The following is a 20713-nucleotide window of genomic DNA, read 5'->3' as shown; positions in this document are numbered from 1 at the left end:
CACACACACCCCTCCCCAGGGGGGAGGGTGGGCCCCTTCTCTGGAAAGTTGCAAAGTTGTGTAGTCACCTCCCCCCAGCTTCCCTCCCGCCTGCCAGTGCCCTAAGCCCTCGCCTCCCAGAGACAGGACAAAGCCCTGGCAGTGACTGAGGGGAGCAGGAGGAGGGACAGAGGAACCGGGAAGGCTGTACAAAAGAATTCCTCACCCCAAAGCCCCCTGACCGGCAGCAGCGAGTAAAGAAGCAGATCTGCTCTCCCTCCCCCTTCCCCCCTCCCATCTTCCCACCCAAACGGCACAAGCCAGAGAGCAGCTGCAGGCCTTCAGAGAGGACCCACACAGCCTCCTGTAGGTGGCAACAGTGCCACCTGTTTGACTGGTGGGGCAGAGCGGTGGACTGAAAGAGAGAGGAGGCACACAACTCGAAGAGGATCTGGGAAGCGGTGCAGTGCAGAGCCGAGAGCAGAGCTGCCGCTGAGAAAAGGTGTGAGGGCTGGGAAGGCTGGGGGGCTACAGGCAGCGGGGCGGAGGCTGGCTCCAACCTGCAGGGATTGGGCAGCACCCCTGCTCAGCTTCCTTGAGGGTTTTTCAAGCTGCTCAGATCTGACCCCATTCTCTAGACAGCTCCTGGAGGGAGGTGGGGCTCTGGCAGGCAGTGCCTGGGGTACTGGGGGCAGGATCTGAGAGGAGGCAGGAGGTGCCGATGGAGCCCAGGGCAGGCTACCACAACCCAGTCCCAGGGTGGGAAGAGGCAGAGCCTCCCTTTGGGATGACTTTTTCCTAGGAGGGAGCTCAGGAAGCAGAGAGGTTTCCTTCCCCCAGCCTCAGGCCCCCACCCCTCCACAGCCTACCCTAACCTCCTTTCCCAAGGCAAGCATAATGTAAGGAGGGCTGTTTCAGGAGTAGCTACACCCTCCCTCCTTTCAGGGGCCCAGCCACTGTGCACCCCTCTAAGACTCCACGGCCTCCGGAGAGCTCAAATGACAAGGGGTTGTGTCCCACAGATCACACATACTTTGGGTGTATTTAGGAGCTCTTTACACACCCAAAGTCATCAACAAACCCATTTGTACTGCCAGCCACGAGTACACACGCACAGACAAGTGCTGACACAAATCGCACCCCTTCTTAGGAGAATCACCATCACACACCCAGCCTAGTTTGGGATCAATTAAGCCAACTCAGTCTCAGCCTGACCCAAAAGCACAAGGTACAGGGATCGCCTGCCCCAGGACAACCACACCACCCATACCTTTGGCCTGTATTTGTTGCACTTTCACCTAAGGGACCTCAGAGGGTGGGGCCCTGAAAAGGGGGAGGTGGAGACTGGGTTACTGATTGAGGTGGGGGGGGATGACTGGGCGGGAAGTGATCGGACTGGGGCAAGAGGGCTTGGATTTTCCAGGTGTGCGGACAGGAAAAGAGCCCCTTAAGTCTGGGAGTGACCCAGACTGCCTGTTCCTCTGGCTTCCTCTTATTGGCTGTGCTCCCTGCCCCCCTGGAAGGTGGAGACAGAGAATCTTTCAGTCAGGGCTTTGTGATGTGTGTAATCTGTATCCATAGTAACTGGCCCACTAGCTAGGCCTCCCTTTAGCCCCAGGTCAGAACTGGAACTTCAGCCTCATGTTACTCCTAATTCCTGGGGCTGCCTGAAGCTTGGTTAAATCTGCCTCAACTTGTTGAATTGAGTTTGCCCCACCCCAGGCAGTTTCTCCTGTTAAATGGGCATGCTATTAGGTAGGAGAGATTGCATTGCGTGTTCATCCTGCAGGCCAACAAGCTGGATTTCCCAAGTGTCCCAGACTGACCAGGTATCCAGATTAAAGGGAAAGACCCTGGAGATTGTCGTCCTTTGCTCACCTCCTCATCCACTCTGGCACACAGGACCTGCTCCATGACCTCCATTGCTGGGCAGCAGCCCAGGCCTTTGCTTCTCCATCAGGCTCCTCAGATACACTGGGAGGAAGGCTGGGATCTGCCTTCACCAGGGTCCCTGATGGCAGAGTATCTCTTCCCCCAGGCCCTCACCATGGCCAAGTCCCCCAACTGCTGCTCCGTCTGGGCCCGCAGCATCCACTGCCTGTATAGCTGCCACTGGAGGAAGTGTCCCAAGGACAGGATGAAAACCAGCCAGGTGGAGTAGGGATGGGGGCACCTGAAGTCCAAGGCAGAGGCCTCGTGAAGGGGAGAAGGAGGCTAAGGAGGCCACTGCGCTCAGAGGCAGCTGGGGGTGGAGGGAAGGGGCTTTCTCTCCCCAGGAAGAAAATCTCTCTCAAATATGGAAAGAGCTGCTGGCAGAGCAGAGCAGCCCAACGCCTGGCAGGAAGTCCCTTTAAGCTGCCATCCGTTGGGGACTTTGAGCTGAAAGTGGGAATCGGCTGTGAACTTCTCTCCTGCTCCTTTACAGTGTGAATATATGTGGTTTGGCCTGCTCTTCTTCACTGTCCTCCTCTCCTTGGGCTGGCTGTACATCGGGCTCATCCTTCTCAATGACCTGCACAACTTCAATGAGTGTGTCATGGACCCCCTGCCTCAGCAAACATGTCAACCTATTCCCCACACTGGGCCCCTGGGTGCTCAGTCATCCCCAGCCCTGCCTATCTCTCCTGCTGCCCAACATCCTTAGAAGACCCCTCCACAAAGGCTTCCCAGTCCTTGGTGTCCCTGGCCCTGTGAAAGGCTGCCCCTCACTACCTTGTAGTCCTCCTTCTTGGTCCACCCACCCCAACTCCCCTCAGGCCCCTGCTGACACCCCTTCCTGCACTCGGATACCTCCCTCTCCCTTCCCACAGATTCCTGTTCCGCCAGTGGGGACACTGGATGGACTGGTCCCTGGCATTTACGCTTTTTGTCTCTCTACTGGTCACATATGCGTCCCTGCTATTGGTGGGTACTGGCCTAGCCCCCACCTCGGCCCTTCCTTCTGGTTCAGCTCTACCCGTCCCACTGTGGGGAGGGGAAGAGGGAGGTGTCAGCCTGGGAAGCCCACCTCAGTGGCCCACCTCTTTTGGCACCTCATTACTTCCAACACCCTCTACCCCCAGCTCCTGGCTGTGCTCCTGTGGTTCTGTGGCCAGCCTCTACACCTGCACAGTGTCCACAAGGTAAAGTGGGAATGGGAGTGAGCAGGAAAAGGGGGCTCCTGATCCCAGCATTTGGTTGGCTATTTGTCGAAAACCTCACTATTCTAACCCCGGGCTCAAACTGAAGACCTGAAGCCCAGTAGATGTTTGTTAACCGAAAGAAGGAAAATAAAGGAGTCAGGGGAGGAGAATGGTTCTGTTTTCATAGAATGAGGAGCAGCCCAAGTAGCCTATTCATCCCGGGTCCCCCAGGTGCTGCTGCTCCTCATTGTACTTCTTGTGCTCGCTGGACTCGTGGTACTGGATGTCCAATGGCAGGAGGAGTGGCTTAGCCTACGTCTGTCACTGTGGGTGAGTGGCTGATCTCCAGTCCCTGGTTGGGAGCCTGGGCCTGTGGCCAACCCCAGGACCTATCTTGCTCCCTGGTCCCCCCAAACTGCAAGTAGGTCTGAATTCTAAAAGTCAGGTCCTCAGAGAAGAAAGGGAGGACAGAGTCCTCCTCACCAACTCTCCTCCATAGGCCACAGCCCCGTTCCTTCACATTGGAGCTGTTGCTTTCATCACCATCCTGGCCTGGCCTGTGGCTGATAACTTCTACCATATCCACAAAATAGGTACCAACTCCACTCCCACACACACCCTCACTGGCCATCCATGCTTCAGCCTCCTGCTGCCTGATTCCCTGCACCTGCACTCTGCTTTCTGCCCCCAGAGCTCGCCCGCTGCCCCTTCTCCACAGCTGGTCCCCCACTCCTCACAGGCCACAAGATTGTGCTACTGTTCGTGTATTTTACAATTGTCCTGGCCATCTACCTGTCCCCCCTATGCATCTCCTCAACCTGTATCATGGAACCCAGAGACGTATCCCCCAAGCCTAGGCTGGTTGGACACCGCGGGGCCCCCATGGTGAGTGTGGGCAGAATGCTGGCAAGGCAGGGAGGGTCTGCAGTGGCTACACCTGTGGGTTCCCAGGCTCCTACCCTTCCCTGTGACTGCCTCACCAATTCCCTCTTCCAGCTGGCCCCTGAGAATACCCTGATGTCCCTTCGGAAGACAGCAGAATGTGGAGCTAATGTGTTTGAGACCGATGTGATGATCAGGTGAGGGAAACTGGGGGCTGACAGACACAGCAGGGGAACTCCGAAAATGAGAGCAGCCCCAGAGCTTGGCCCTCTGACATCCTTCATGCCTTCAGCTCCGATGGGATCCCTTTCCTCATGCATGATGAGCACCTGAGCAGAACCACAGATGTGGCCTCTGTGTTCCCAACCCGAATTACCGCCCACAGCAGCGACTTCTCCTGGGCTGAACTGAAGAGACTCAATGCTGGGGCCTGGTTCCTGAAGGTGAGGACAGCGTCCTGGAAGAGATAGCCACCTGCAGTGGCCCTCAGGGCAGAGTTCATTCATTGATAAGCGAGTGCTGAGTGCTGTGCTGAGCAATAGGTATACAGTCTGCCCTCAGGTCATAACCTCCTAGTATAAATGAGAGCTTTGGCAACAGGCTATCAGAATATGAAAACTACAGCGATAACAGTATCGATAATTACTGAGTAGAGAGGTCACTGTTTGGCAGGGTGCGTGTGGGACAGGGTCAAGCATAGTTTCACAGAAGAGGACACCTGAGCAGTTTTTAAGATGGACAAGGCAGGAAATGGGAATTCTAGTCAGAGGCAAGAGCATGGGTAAAGCCCAGAAGTATGAAGAAGTGTTTTCAGGGAACAGAAAGTGGCTTGGTGGCACCAGGAGATAAGAGCAGTGGGAGGGGAGACTGGTGAGGGGAGCAAAGGCTTGGTCTTAGAAAGCTTCAAATGCCAGGCCCAGGTGTGTGGTGGACTCAATCCTGCAGGTGATGGAATACATTGCAAAGGATACTTAGTTTTTTCAGTTCTTCTTTTCCTGATTATGAAAGTAATACATGTTCCTTGTAAAAAAGTAAAACATCAGCCCTGACCGGTTTGGCTCAGTGGATAGAGCGTCGGCCTGCGGGCTGAAAGGTCCCAGGTTCGATTCCAGTCAAGGGCATGTACCTTGGGTGCGGGCACATCCCCAGTAGGAGGTGTGCAGGAGGCGGCTGATTGATGTTTCTCTCTCATCAATGTTTCCACCTCTCTATTCCTCTCCCTTCCTCTCTGTAAAAAATCAATAAAATATATTTTTTAAAAAAGTAAAACATCAGAGAAATAACTTAAAAATTAAAAACTCATAATCCAATCCCCCTGAGATAGTCACTGTTAACAGTTGGGTACATATTCTATATATACATATGTATACATACAGATATATGCACACACACATATATATTTTTCATTTTGCACCAATAGGACCACTTCACATATTCTTTTGCAACTTTCTTTTTTTTCCCCATTTAACTCTCTATATATTTACATATCAGAGTGTTAAGAACAAGGGATATCTGGGTCGAATCCTGGTTTCACCACTTCCTAGCCTTGTGAGCCTGAGCAACATTCCTTAGTCTCTCTGTGCTTCATTTTTCTCATCTGTGAAATGGGAATAATAAGCGTACCTTGCAGGATTATTGGAAGGATTCAATAAATTGATACACATAAAGTACTTCTTTTATCTCACATTTATTTTGTATTCATTTATTTGCTCATGTAAATATGAGCATATCTGTTCTTATTTTACACAATGAGTAATATTATGACTATGCTCCAATTTCCTGCTGGTGACAAATTCACCCAATAATCACTTATCTGGAAAAGTCTTCTTTTTGCACCATTATTTTTTTTATTAGGACTTTATTTGAAAATGTGAAAGTATGTATTAAGAGAACATGTGTATTATCACTTTTTTATTGAGCTTATTGGGTGACATTGGCTACTAAAATTATAGAGGTTTCAGGTGCACAATTCTATAACACATCATCTGTATATTGTATTGTGTGTTCACCATCCTAAGTCAAGTTTCCTTCCATCACCATTTATCCTCCCTATGCCGTCTTCTACCTTCCCCCACCCCCTTTCTCTCTGATAATCATCATATTGTTGTCTGTGTCTATGAGTTTTTGTTGTTGTTTTTTAAAAATATTTTTTATTGATTTTTGGAAAGAGAGGAAGGGAGGGAGAGAGATAGAAACATCAATGATGAGAGAGAATCATCATCGATCAGCTGCCTCCTATGCCCTGACTAGGAATCGAACTGGTGACCTCTTGGTTCATGGGTCGACACTCAACCACTGAGCAACACTGGCCAGGAGTTTTTTGGTTGTTTTTTGTTTGTTTGTTTGTTTGTTTGTTTTTTGCTTAATGCTTTCACCTTTTTCACCCAGCCCTACAACCTCCATCCACTCTGACAGCTGTCAGTCTGTTCTCTGAATCTGTCATCACTTTGTTGGTTTATTTTGTTCATTAGACTCCACATATAAGTGAAATCATATGGTACTTGTCTTTCTCTGACTGGCTTATTTCACTTAGCATAATGCTGTCTAGGTCCATCCATGTTGTTGCAAAAGTAAGATTTCTTTTTTTTTTTTTAATTTTTATTTTTCGCTAAAAGTATTACAAAGGGTATTACATAAGTGTCCTTTTCCCCCCCGCCCTTGACAAGCCCCTGCCCTCCCTTACCCCCCAGTGTCTTATGTCCATTAGTTATGGTTATATGGATGCATACAAGTCCTTCGGTTGATCTCTTACTCCCCTCCCTCCTGTCCCCCAACCCTCCCTAGGTCCATCCATGTTGTTGCAAAAGTAAGATTTCTTTATTTTATTTTATTTTTTTTTACGGCTGAGCAGTTTTCCATTGTGTAAATGTACAACTGCTTTTTTATCTACTCAGCTACTGATGGGCTCTTGGCTATTGTAAATAATGCTGAAATGAACATAGGAGTGCATATATTCTTTTGAATTAGTGTTTAGGGCAGCCGTGGGCAAACTACGGCCCGAGGGCTGGATCCGGCCCGTTTGAAATGAATAAAACTAAAAAAAAAAAAAGACCGTACCCTTTTATGTAATGATGTTTACTTTGAATTTATATTAGTTCACACAAACACTCCATCCATGCTTTTGTTCCGGCCCTCCGGTCCAGTTTAAGAACCCATTGTGGCCCTCGAGTCAAAAAGTTTGCCCACCCCTGGTTTAGGGTTTCTTCAGGTATATTCCTGGAAGTGGAATTGCTGGGTGATAAGGCAATTCCATTTTTAATATTTTGAGGAAACTCCATACTGCTTTCTACAGTAGCTGCACCAATCTGCATTCCCACCAGCAGTGCACTAGGGTTCCCTTTCCTCCCCATCTCTGCAAGCACTTGTTTGTTGATTTATTGATGGTAGGAATTGTGAGGCGATATCTCATTGTGGTTTTAATTTGCATCTGACTGATGATTAGGGACCTTGTTTTCATGTCTATTGGCCATCTGTATGTCCTCTTTGGAGAAGTGTCTATTCAGGTCCTTTGCCCATTTTTAATTGGATTGTTTGTCTTCCTGGTCTTGAGTTGTATAAGTTCTTTATATATTTTGGAAATTAGCCCCTTATCAGATGTATCATTGGCAAATATGTTCTCTCATTCGGTGGGCTGTTTATTCATTTTGTTAATGGTTTCCTTTGCTGTGGAAAACCTTTTTAGTTCGATGTAGTCCTATTTATTTATTTTTCTTTTGTTTCCCTTGCCAGAGGTGATATATTAGAAAAAATATTGCTAAGAGCAATGTCCAGGATTTTACTGCTATGTTTTCTTCTAGGAGTTTTATGTTTTCACATCTAACATTTCAATCTTTAATCCATTTTCAGTTTATTCTTATGTGTAGTGTAAAATGGTGGTCTAGTTTTTTGGTTTGTTTTTTTTTTGCACATATATGTCCAATTTTCCCAACACATTTATTGAGTAGACTATCTTTATCTCATTGTATGTTTTTGTCTCCTTTGCCAAATAATAATTGACCATAAAAGCGTGGGTTTATTTCTGGGCTCCCTATTCAGTTCCATTGATCTATATGCCTGTTTTTATGCCACCACCATGCTGTTTTGATTACTGTGACCGTGTAGTATAGTTTGATATCAGGTAGTGTGATACCTCCAACTTTGTTTTTCTTTCTCAAGATTGCTGTGGCTATTCGGGGTCTTTTGTGGTTCCATATAAATTTTTGGAATATTTGTTCTAGTTCTGTGAAATAAGCCATTGGAATCTTTTTTAAAGTATATTTTTATTGATTTCAGAGATGAAGAGAGAGAGAGAGAGAGAGAGAGAACAGAGAGAGAAAGAGAGAGAACACATCAATGATGAGAAAGAATCATTGATCGGCTGCCTCCTACACACCCCACACTGGGGATCCAGGAATTGAACCATGACCTCCTGGGTCATAGGTCAACACTCGGCCGGGCGCATTGGAACCTTGATAGGAATGGTATTGATTCTATAGATTGCTTTGGGTAGTATGGACATTTTAATGATGTTAATTCTTCCTATCCATGAGCATGATATATGCTTCCACTTGTTTGTATCTTCTTCAGTTCTTTCTTCAGTGTGTTATAATTTTCCAAGTACAGGTCTTTTATATCCTTGGTTAAATTTATTCCTAGGTATTTTATTTTGGATGCAATTGTAAATGGGATTGTTTTTTTTAGTTTCCCTTTTGTTGTTGTTGATGTTGTTGTTAATCCACACCTGAAGATATTTTTTCCATTACTTCTTTTAGAGAGTAGAAGGGAGGGAAGGAGGGAGAGGGAAAGAGAGAGAGAAACATTGATGTGAGAGAGACACATTGATTGGTTGCTTCCTGCACACACCTGACCAGGACCAGGGATTAAACCTGCAACCCAGGTATGTGCCCTTGACTGGGAATTGAACCAGAGATCCTTCGGTGTGCAGGCTGATGCTCTAACCACTAAGCAAACCGGCCATGGCAAGTTTCCCTTTCTGATAGTTCATTGTTAGTGTATAAAAATGCAACCAATCTCTGAATATTTATTTTGTATCCTATTTTACTGAATTCATTTATCAGTTCTAGGAGATGTTTAGTGGAATATTTAGAGTTTTCTATATACAGTATCATGTCATCTGTAAAAAATGACAGTTTTACTGCCTCCTTTCCAATTTGGATGCCTTTTATTTCTTGTTCTTGTCTGATTGCTGTGGCTAGGACTTCCAGTACTGTGTTGAACAGGAGTGGTGAAAGTGGACATCCCTGTCTTGATCCTGTTCTTAAGGGAAATGGTTTTAGTTTTTCCCCATTAAGTATGATGTTGGCTGTAGGTTGTCATATATGGTCTTTATTATGTTGAGGTATGTTACCTCTATTTCCACTTTGAGAAAAGTTTTTATCTCAAATGGGTGCTGGGTTTTATCAAATGCTTTTTCTGAGTCTATTGATATGATCATGTGCTTTTTATCCTTTATTTTGTTTATGTGGCATTTCACGTTCATTGATTTGTGAATATGGTACCAAACTTGCATCCCTGGGATAAATCCCACTTGATCATGGTGTATGATCTTTTTAATGTATTGCTGGATCCGGTTGTTAATATTTTGTTGAGGATTTTAGCATCTATGTTTATCAGGGATATTGGCCTATAATTTTCTTTCTTTGTAGTGCCTTTATCTGGTTTTGGGGATAATGCTGGCTTCATAAAATGCGCTTGGGTCCACCATTATTTTTTATTCCTTTTTTTAAAATCCTCACCCTAGGTCAGAGGTGACACGTGAACTCATTTTTTTGGTTGATTTTTCTTTGTTAAATGGCATTTAAATATATAAAATAAATATCAAAAATATAAGTCTTTGTTTTACTATGGTAGCAAATATCAAAAAAATTCTATATGTGACAGGGCACCAGAGTTAAGTTAGGGTTTTTCAAAATGCTGACACGCCGAGCTCAAAAGGTTCGCCATCACTGCCCTAGGATGTCTTTTAAAAATTGATTTTAGAGAGAGAGGAAGGGAGAGAGAAAGAGAGAAACATTGATGTGATGTGAGAGAGAAACATCAATAGGCTGCTTCCCATATGTGCCCTGACTGGGGATCAAACCTATAACCTAGGTATGTGTTTTGACCAGGAATCAAACTGCAACCATTTTGGTACACCACAATTTTTTGGTACACTAGATGATGCTCCAACCAACCAAGCCACCCGGCCATGGCTGACATTATTTTTGAAGGATATTTTCACTGGATATAAAATTCATCAATGAGATTTTTTCCCCATAACTTTAAAGATTTCATACTTGACATCTTTATTATATTCAAGAAATCAACCATAATTTTTACCTTTTTTGCCATATTCTTTTTGCTTTTGTAGAAAAGTAGATATATGGAAGTCCTTACTATGACATTCCAGAGTGCTTCTTGTCTACCTAATCTTTCAACATTCAAAGAGGAAATTTTCACCTGCCTCCTAGACAGGGTCTGTTGCATAAAGTACTTCTAACACTACCTGGCACATAGTAAATACTTAATAAGTGCTAAGTAACTTGCTTTTACCAGGTCAGTGATTAGGAGGTAATTTGTTGATTACAAAGGGAAGAGAAGAGTGACCCAGGTTTGGAATAGCCTCTAGGAGAAATGGGGGAGAGAGAGTATATCAAGGACAAGAAAACAGATGGCTAAGTGGCACCAAAGAGAAAAACAGGACTGCAGTGCCAAAAGTCCACATAGTGTGCTCTGCCTCCTGGGGCAATTGTAGAATTGAATCAAAATTTGGACCTGTAGAACAGGTAGGTTAAGAAAGCTGTTGAAGGTGCTGTGGAAGAGTTCAAACTGTGGAGGGACCATGGGAAGGGGGTGTAGGTAGAGCCAGAAAGCTGCTGATATTGGGATAAAACCAAGGGGTCACAATCCCAGAGATCTTCATGAAACCAAAGAGAAATTGTAGTGGGAGAGAGGAAATTAGGAAATGGGAAGGTAGGAGGGTAGGTTAACAGATTAAGGCATTAGAAGGTCTGGAAAAGGCCATCGTTTGAGGAAAGAAAGACCCTGACAACGATGTGGGCAGAAGCTGGACCCCAAGTCAGGGAATGAGTGAGATGATGAGGATGGGGGAATGACCCAGAGGCTTCTTCTGGTCTTGAAATAATTTTTCTCTTCTTATAGAGGCCACCCTTCTGGGAGGCCACACAGCTATCAGGACTTGATCGGAAAGAGGCTGAGAATCAGACAGTACCAACATTGGAAGAGTTATTGAAGGAAGCTGCAGTCCTCAACCTTTCCATTATGTTTGATTTGCGCCGCCCACCACGAAACCACACATACTATGACACTTACGTGAACCTGACATTGGAGACTGTGCTGAATTCAAGGGTCCCTCAAGCCATGGTGATATTGCCAGGATCCCAAGTGCCCCTCACCACCCCCCACACTGCCTTCCCTAGGCCATGGTGACAATCTTGAGCTGTCCCTTCCCCAGGGCCCCACCTAGCTCATTTACCCCACTCTGTGGTCAAACCTCTCTGCTCTTCCCCTGCCCCTGGAATCCCCAGGCCTTCCCCAGCTTCACACCCATCCTCCTTGAACCACAGGTCCTTTGGCTCCCAGATGAAGATCGGGCTAATGTCCAACAACGGGCACCCAGAATGCATCAGATATATGGACAGTTGGGAGTCAACAGAACTGAGAGACCCCTGTTTCTCAACCTCCCCTATCAAGACCTACCACAATTGGATATAAAGTAAGTGCCAGAGGAAAGGAGCTGAGGGGATCACATGCAGCTTAATGGTGGGGAAGAGCCAATGTGGGGAGGGCAAAGACCACTCATTCATTCACTCATACAACAAATATTTATCAAATGCTTACTGTATGTCAGGCACTATTTATTGCAGTCTTTGGGCATACAACTGAAAGAGAAAAACAATAAACCATTGAACAAAATATATGCATATTGGACACTGATAAATGATATGAAGGTGATAAAATGGGGAGATGCAATAGAGCAATTGGAGTTGGGAAGGAGGGGTTAGTGAGGGGCCACATTAGGAAGAATGGTTAAAGAAGTGGTGCCTAGGCTGAGACCTGATGCATCACAGGAGTGAACAATGAGGAGAGCTGCAGAAGAGCAGGAACAGCAGCCTAATGAGCAAGGTGGAGGTGAGGCTGGAGAGGTGGGCAGGGAACAAATTGGATCAGACCTTGTAGGCCAAGAGAAGGGTTTTAGCTTTCATTCTACACCAAAGAGATAAGTGCTAGAGAGGATGGATGCAAAGGAGAGAGGTGATAGAGTCACCAATGTGAGCTAGGCCCCCAAAGCTGACCCATCCAGTAAACATGATCAACCTCAAAACATTCAGCCGCCAAGATCTTTTCTAATGTTCTTCTGGTTAGATAGAACAAAAAATGTGTGCTGAATGATAGATAGACCAGTTATAATAAATATTTCAAAGACCTTTCCTCAAGTTGTCACCATGGAGGGAGACAACATTGGGGTGCCCCTCACCTTAGTCTTGTCCTGGTCAGCATTGACTGCCGATCACATTTCCAAAACATGTGACTTGGTAATGAATATATCAATGATGAAATCAAGGCCCTGAAAGGTCTAAGCACTCTGAGATGATAGGCCAAAGGTACCAAGATGAAACGCAACAGGGATAGATGTAAAAACCCATATTTGGGGCTCAAAAGAAGCTCAGTTGCTCAAAGACAAGAGAGGAGACACTGGCATCAGCAGAAATGTGTGCAAAAGACCAGGGCTTTGATTGGACACTGTGCATAATGAGTCATCGGTGCACGTCATATTGCTGAAACTAACCTGACCGTGGGCTGCCTTCATACAGGCATAGTGCCGAGAAGGCAAGAAGAGTTTTGTTCTACTCAAAGCTTGTGCAAGCCACCTGGATATCATTTGCAGATGCATACTTTGAAAGGAACATTGATAAACTGGAGTAAGATCAGGTTAAATGGGTTTGTATAGTGAAGGAGATAAGCCAGATTCCAAGCCCCAGCTAGAAGGACAGTGACTGTTGGGCCTACAAAAGAGAAGACTCAGGGGGACATGGTCAATGTTCCTCAGACCATCGAAGGGCTGTCATGGGACAAAGAGGAGAGACACATTTGTGTGACCCCAGACAGCAAAATTAGGAATTCACCAAAAGGCAGAGTTCAGCTATGCAAAGAAAATCACTTTTGGTCAGGGGCTGCCAAGCACAGGTTGAACTGATAGCTCCTTTGCAGTGACACTGTAGATTCAAGCCAGACAGGAGCTGCCTCCCATGCCTTGTGCCCCACGGTTCTGGATATCACCTGTTTCTTTTTCGCCTCCATAGAGCACTGCATGAGGATAATGTCTCGGTGAACCTATTTGTTGTGAACAAGCCCTGGCTCTTCTCCATACTCTGGTGTGCAGGGGTGGATTCGGTCACCACCAATGACTGCCAGCTGCTGCAGCAGATGCGTTACCCCGTCTGGCTTATTGTGAGGGCTCTACTACTGTCAACCTCCTCCTATTTCCTCTTCCCTGATTCTCCTTAACTCTGCCCCTCTCTTCCTTTCTCCCCCATATACTACCTTTGGGGCTCTGGCCACTAACAGGGGCCCTTTTTTTTTTTACTCCCACAGCCCCCTAAAACCTACCTAATGATATGGCTCCTCATTGATTGTGTCTCCACCCTGCTGATTTTGTGGCTGTTCCTCCTCCGTGGGTGAGTGTTTTGTGCCTTAGCTTTCTGGATATTTATTCTCCCCAGGGTCCTGGTGATGGGACTGATTCAGATTCATACTGCCTGGAGTTTGGGGTTGGGTCTGTTTGGTTCCTTTGAGATTCTTAGACCCTTCCTTGGACACCAAATTGGCTTGAACCTGGGAAAAGCAGTTTGGGGGAACCCAGGTTCAAAAGGTCATGCTTGAAGGTGGCTGAACTCACCATGGGAAGCTTTTTTCCCTGTAGGAGATGTGCCGAGAAGAGAGAGATAACTGGTAAGAACTTTCTCCCATTACCTCATTTTTCTTTTCCACTAGCATTCCCATTACTCATTCTTGCCATGTCCTCCTCACCTCTCCAGGCTTAGAAACAGCTGTGCTGCTGACCAGGATCAACAATTTCATAATGGAGTGAATGCCCTGCCCTAGGCCCCCACCAGCCAGAGTCTGAGGCCTGTCTACATCTGTCAACAGCAAGGAAGGGAGCATGGCTACAGTGGAATGGTGGAGTGAACTTTGAATTATGAGGGAAATGGTGGATATGCCCCAAGCTTCTATGGAATCTTCTCCCCTTTGGGTTTTGACCTGAGGTGGTGGTGGAAAACAGTAAATCATGAGAAATGTCTCCCAGAATAAAACGTTCTAGAACAGGGGAGATTGCCAAGAAAATGTTTCAGACTTGTGTGCACATGTTCTTGTGTAGAAAGCACAGGGTGTATCAGGGATGGAACAGCTTGGAACAGTGACTGAAGGAGAGATGAAAACGGCCTTCCTGGAGAACCCACCCCACTCCATTCACTGTGTCGCCCCAACCACTGCAATTTAGCTGCTTTCCTGCATAGAGGCTGGGAGCTAAAGAGCCCATCTAGCCATGTAGTTCTATGCCTACAGGTGGCTTTTTACTGCGTACAGCCTTTTTCTTCAAGACACGTTGGTTCATGTTTCTTGTCTATTAATCCTTTTCTGAATGAATTTAATTTCCATTTGTCCACAGTCTCATCTTTTCAGCACTAGGGGGAGGATGCACCCTCCATCTACGGTTGTATGTGATGTGACAATGAGGGGTCATCATGAGGAGATGTATGGGTTGGAGGGGGGAGGAGGACCACTTGAGGCAATGAAGCACTGCAAGAGGGGAATGAAGGAGCCACTGTCAAGGGAGGGGGTCAGGCGGCCCAAGGAGCGTAGTATAGAGTTGCTTTGTAGCTCCACCTTGTGGTCACCTTCCCCAAGAGGAAGGCTGCGCGTCGGTCATGTTTGCTGAATGACACCTGTTTCCCCTGCCAGCTGGGGACCTGTGTCCTTGACTCCGGACCCTGAGGGGCAAAGTCCTATTTCCACACGTTTTCGCTTATCTGGGCTGCGCGCAGGGTCTGGGTCCCCGGTCTGCCTTTCCCGCGAAGAGCAAGTTTCCAGTGTGTTTCTGCTCGTGAGTTCCCAGGTGACTAGCGCGGAGCTGGCCTAGGATAAGTCGCCTGATAGAAGGGGGTGGTACTAAGGCAAAAAGGTGAACAGGAGGGGGCTCTATGGCTGACTCTTTGGTCCCCCACCGCACCAACATTCGCCCCAATTTACATCTCCACACGAAGCCAAATCGAATTGAGGCTTTGGCAAGGGAGGTTCGGTTCTCCATTCCTCCCCTCTCCCCAGACTGGAACCTGGGAGCGCACTAGCACCTCGAGACAAGCCCCTACTCCAGCGGTTCTCAACCTGTGGGTCACGACCCCTTTGGCGGTCAAACGACCCTTTCACAGGGGTCGCCCAAGACCATCGAAAACACATATATAATTACATATTGTTTTGTGATTAATCACTATGCTTTAATTATGTTTAATTTGTAACAATGAAATTGGGGGTCACCACAACATGAAAAACTGTATTAAAGGGTCGGGGCATTAGGAAGGTTGAGAACCACCTACTCGGTGGCAAGGAAGCCCCTGGAACTACATTTCCCAGAATGCCCAGCCACTTCCGGCCTCTAGATTTAGATTAGGGGCGAGTTTGTATTTGTGTTCCCACCCCCACTCCTCCAGGACATCGTCCCTTCCTCTCGTCCCCGCCCCTCCCTGCACACACATGCACTCACACAGGCAGCGGTCCGCGCCAACATACCTGGCCTGCAGCTGGCGCGGTGGGCGGGGCACGGCGTGCTGCGCGCTGGCCGCCAGAGGCGCCCCGGGAGCGCGCGCCGCGGCTGTTGCAGGCCTGGTCCTTTGGGGTCCACGCCTCCTGCTACCCAGCAGATCTTCACACAGTACCTTTCTGGGCTGCATATCCTTCCTTACTTTTGCCCGTTCCCGATCCCGCCCCTGAATCAGGCCGACTGCCCGCCTCAGCTCTGGGTCGCCACGCCTGTCAGGTACTGCAGGCTCTCATCTCTCAGCATGTGCCTCCGCTCCCCATCCCTACTTTTCTTTCCCAGCCTCACAGCCCGGCAGCTTCTTCCTCCCCTCCCCTTCCTACCTAGCCCTGACAACCTCCAAGGTCTCCAGTCCCCGCCTGCTAAACCACCAGCTCCCAGACTCTCAGCTTCCAGACCCCCAACAGAATGCAGAACCCAGCCCCAGCCCCTAACCTCTTGCCCCTAGCCCCAAGCCTTGGGTACTCAGCTCTGACAGCACACTTAAGCTCTGTGAGGCCCCGAGCTGGAGACTAAAACTGACAAAACCTTGAGGGCGGAGGGCCAGGGGGAGCTGCTCATTGGAGTTCGGGTGCAGTTGCTCTCCGTTATTTTTAACTGATGACTCACAGCTTCTGGCATCCGGGTTTGGGGCAACCAGAATGGGTTAGGGGGGTTATTAATAGAGCTGAGGCACAGCCCCGACCCAGTTCAGTGTGGAAGCATATAGAGCAAGGAGCCTCCCCCTGCCACCATGCCCTGTGGAGGTGTGGTCGATTGGGGCAGTAGCTGGACCCTCTCTGGCTGCCAGTATCTTAGCATGGTGTCTATACCTTGCAACTCTTGAGTAAAAGCCCACCATGAGACTCCTGGGCACAGCTCTCCACTAAATTTGCAGTGCTTTGGGGCTCCACCACAATGACACTCCTGTTTTACTAACTGAGAGTGAAGAAACGAGTCCCAAGTGGAGAGGTTTTTGTGGCCCCAGCCTTGAACTGCCTAGACCAGTGATGGCGAACCTTTTGAGCTCGGCGTGTCAGCATTTTGAAAAACCCTAACTTAACTCTGGTGCCGTGTCACATATAGAACTTTTTGATATTTGCAACCATAGTAAAACAAAGACATATTTTTGATATTTATTTTATATATTTAAATGCCATTTAACAAAGAAAAATCAACCAAAAAAATGAGTTCGCGTGTCACCTCTGACACGCATGTCATAGGTTCGCCATCACTGGCCTAGACCAACACCTGGGCCAGAATGCTAGGTTACTAGGAGAAAAAGCTCTGGTCCTCAAAAGCTCTCATGAGGACAGGATGTGCCGCATGGTGGTAGCAGAGAGGGAGGGCACATAGCCAAGAATTTGCTAGCCCCAAACCAGACACAGCATTGGGAAGCTGCCGAATTCTTTGTTTACCACCCTTCCATTCTTTTTATTTTTCCCCTCTTATTGGGCTCTGTACCTACTCACAGGGGTCAACAGACCTCAGAATCTCTCTCTACTCCATAGAGAAAACTAGTTCAGGAAAGCTCATGAGAAACTTGTCTCCACCAAGGTAAGAATGATCCTTTGTATACTGCCATTCCTATGAGGCCTTTTAATTTTAATGAGCTAAAGTAGGAGCTCCCTAATTTATACATGGGGAATGATGGGGAAATCTTGATATCTTCCTGGACTAATCACCCAAATTATTCACATCCATGCCCGAATTGCTAGAATTCCCATTGACCAAGGATGTGCACTCACAGCAGTGCCCCCTACTTGCAAACCAGAAACTTCTGCATTCAACCACCCCAGACTCTGGTTCCCAGGTGAAAGGGTGATTGTTTCTCCACATACAAAGACTGAGGTCACCCAATGAAGCTCTACTTTTAAGAATGAGCCCAGATTATCAAACAGCAGCGGGTTGTGCTGCCCCAACTCCATCAGTTTACTAAGGGTGACAGAGAGTGAATGGGTTGAGAAATGGTCTCTCTCTTCTGAAATCCCTTCCCCAATCATCCATTGCCTTAGTCTGAGCAGCCTACCAATCATAGTGCCTGCCAGTGCTCTGCTCAGGGCTTCTTTGGACCAGTAGGGAACTCCTATCTTCCTGGTGCCTCAGGCTCTAGCAGTTGAGAGGGAGTTCCAATATCAAAGCATTTCAGGGTTGCCAACCCAGTCCAGTCTGAGTCTCAGAGAGCCTGTGGAGTGGGGAGAAGCTCACTATGAATCTCAAGGAAAAGATGAGAGAGAGAGAGAGAGAGAGAGAGAGAGAGAGAGAGAGAGAAAACCAGTCAATGGAGATGGGGTTTGGGAAGGATAGTTTGACCCTCTCCACTCACTCCAGGCTTAGCAATGCTTATTGCTCAATCAGAGCAATTCAGAGGGCCCAGGCTATATGTAGTCCCCCCGGCCCCAGCCACTTTGTCTATATTGACAAACTGCTGAGCATATAAAATACTTTAATCTACCGGGTTATCAGTCTAGCACAGCCGTGGGCAAACTACGGCCCGCGGGCCGGATCCGGCCCGTTTGAAATGAATAAAACTAAAAAAAAAAAAGGCCGTACCCTTTTATGTAATGATGTTTACTTTGAATTTATATTAGTTCACACAAACACTCCATCCATGCTTTTGTTCCGGCCCTCCGGTCCAGTTTAAGAACCCATTGTGGCCCTCAAGTCAAAAAGTTTGCCCACTCCTGGCTCTAGCATGAAGGAAGATATTCATTCGTTTGTTCATTTAACAATAATAATTAACTCTAACCCACTGTATACCAGGTATTGTGTTGAGTGTTTTACATTTAGTCCTTACAAAAACCCTATGATTATTTCCATTTCATAGATAAAGAAACTGAAGCGCAGAGAAGTAAAATAACATCCAAGATCGCCCTAGCAGGTCTGGCTCAGGGGATAGAGTGTTGGCCTGGTGACCAAAGGGTCCCGAGTTCGATTCTGGTCAAGGGCATGTACCTTGGTTGCAGGCTCCTCCCCGGCTCTGGTCCTGGTCAGTCCTCATGCAGGAGGCAACCAATTGATGTGTTTCTCTCACATCGATGTTTCTCTCTATCTTTCCCTCTCTCTTCCACTCTCCCTAAAAAAATCAATGGAAAAATATCCTTGGATGAGGATTAATGAAAAATAAAAATAAAATAACATCTAAGTTCACACAACTAGTGACTAGGTTGGGTCTGACAGCAACCACTGTGTGCCAGGGTCTAAGAATGTAGAAAACAAGGCACTTCTCTCTTCAGGATCAAATAACAAATGTCATCTCCTTTGTAAAATGTTTCTTACATCCTCTCCTCACAAGTAGAGTTGATAACTTGCTTTTCTATACACTCCTCTGAGGTAGCACTTTTCACAGATATTATAAAAATTGGCTTTCATATTTCTATTTCTCTAACTTTGAGCACCTCAGCAGCAGGACCTGTTTACTATTCATCTTCACTTGGAAGTCTAATAGGCATCTCAAAATCAGCATATCAAAATCTGAACACCTGATCTTTTCCCCAAAAATGACCCCTCATAAGCTGTCATCATCTCAGTTGATGGCAATTTTATCTTCCAAGTTGCTCTGACCAAAAACCTTGGAGCCACACCTCATGTCCAATTCGTCAGCAAATCCTATTGACTCTCCCTTCAAAATTCATCTGAAATCCAACCACTTCTCATCACCTCCAGTGCTGCCATAATGATCCAAATCACCATCACCTGTCATCTAGATCACTGCAGTAGTCTCCTGACTGGCCTTACTGTTTCCACCCTTGTCCACTGTGACCTATTATCCATACAGGAGCCAGAGATATCTTGGTAAACCCAAGTCATGTCATGTTAGTTCTCTGCACAAAACCCTTCAATGGTTCACCATCCCCTTAAGAGTATAGCCCAAATCCTTACAATGGCCTACAAGCCCTACACGATCTGGTTCCTACTAAATCTCTGATCTCAGCTCTTAGTACTTTCCTCCCTCACTCTGTTCCAGCTACTTGGACCTCCTTGCTGTTCCTTGAACAAGCCAGGTGCACTGCTTACCCAGGACCTTTGCATTGACTGTTCCCTGGCTAGGTTTACTTTTCTGCATGGCTCACTTCCTCGCCTCTCTCAAGTCTTTGCTCAAATGCCACCTTCTCAGTGAGGCCGACTTTGATAAACTTATTTAAGATTGCCTCTATTCTAATTTCCAGTGTACAGTACATACAGGGCACAGAGGAATGAGATAAATGACACCATGCGGGGAGGGGGGGGCAGACAAATCAAGAATGTAGGATATTCTACAAAACAGCCAATTTGTAAACTTCAGAAAACTAATTAAAAGAAAAAAGATGAGACTTCTAGTTCTTGTCCCAGCTGGAGTAGACACACTTCTCCCTATCCCTCCTGCTAAAACCCTGGACATTATACATGAAACAGACATAAGATTCTGAAAGAAGAAAGGGGCAGACTGACTAGGAACTCCAGTGATCTGAACTCATGGTGGTGAGTTCCCTGGGTTTTCTTGTTGCCTCATATATCCCAGAATGGGTACCAGAGAAGTCATCAGCCTGGAAATGCCAGTGATCGCAAACCAAGAAAGGCCTCAATAAAAGCCTGCTCTTTCTAACTAAAAGACTAGGAAATGGGCAGCATAGCCAGACAGAAAACTCTTAGACAATAACCATTCTACTACAACTGAACATCATAGAAAAAAACTTAGCCCCACCTATACCAGAAAAGGCTAAGTAGAAACCCAGACTTCCACTCTCATCAGACTCTCCCATACGCTCTCTGGGGTGGTGCCAGAGAAGGTGGAATAGGGAACCTGGGCTTCTATCCCCACAAAGTACAAGGCTTCTCCTCCCCACCAGGTGGTGGCAGAGTGCCAGAGGAGGGCTAGGGGAGCACCAGGACTTCTGCCCCTGCCATATCCCTCCTCTCCTCCCCACCCCACTTCTCTACCACCCTCACACCTACC

The 20713-nt window shown here is 47.0% G+C and overlaps 1 protein-coding gene across 11 annotated transcripts; it reads left to right on the top strand.

Moving 5' to 3' along the window:
* The first annotated feature begins 129 nt into the window (after positions 1-129).
* On the top strand, positions 130-14645 carry GDPD2 (glycerophosphodiester phosphodiesterase domain containing 2). Of its 11 annotated transcripts, XM_014465857.2 has the most exons (17): positions 362-481; positions 1769-1808; positions 2018-2131; positions 2405-2508; positions 2790-2883; positions 3042-3101; positions 3333-3431; positions 3601-3694; positions 3793-3986; positions 4098-4180; positions 4276-4426; positions 11124-11345; positions 11549-11697; positions 13286-13433; positions 13578-13660; positions 13906-13934; positions 14021-14645. In XM_014465857.2, exons 3-17 carry the CDS (start codon positions 2027-2029, stop codon positions 14071-14073), a joined length of 1668 nt encoding a protein of 555 aa, XP_014321343.1. In that variant the 5' UTR covers positions 362-481; positions 1769-1808; positions 2018-2026; the 3' UTR covers positions 14074-14645. The 11 variants fall into 11 exon arrangements, with proteins under 11 accessions (XP_006082966.1, XP_014321347.1, XP_014321343.1 ...); XM_006082904.3 differs by lacking the exon at positions 1769-1808 and having other exon boundaries at positions 130-481; positions 3841-3986; XM_014465861.2 differs by lacking the exon at positions 1769-1808 and having other exon boundaries at positions 351-481.
* Positions 14646-20713: the final 6068 nt, after the last annotated feature.

The sequence above is a fragment of the Myotis lucifugus genome, unplaced genomic scaffold (assembly GCF_000147115.1).
Source record: "Myotis lucifugus unplaced genomic scaffold, Myoluc2.0 scaffold_4, whole genome shotgun sequence".
Taxonomy (NCBI): domain Eukaryota; kingdom Metazoa; phylum Chordata; class Mammalia; order Chiroptera; family Vespertilionidae; genus Myotis; species Myotis lucifugus.
This window is presented reverse-complemented; position numbering and strand designations above follow the sequence as displayed.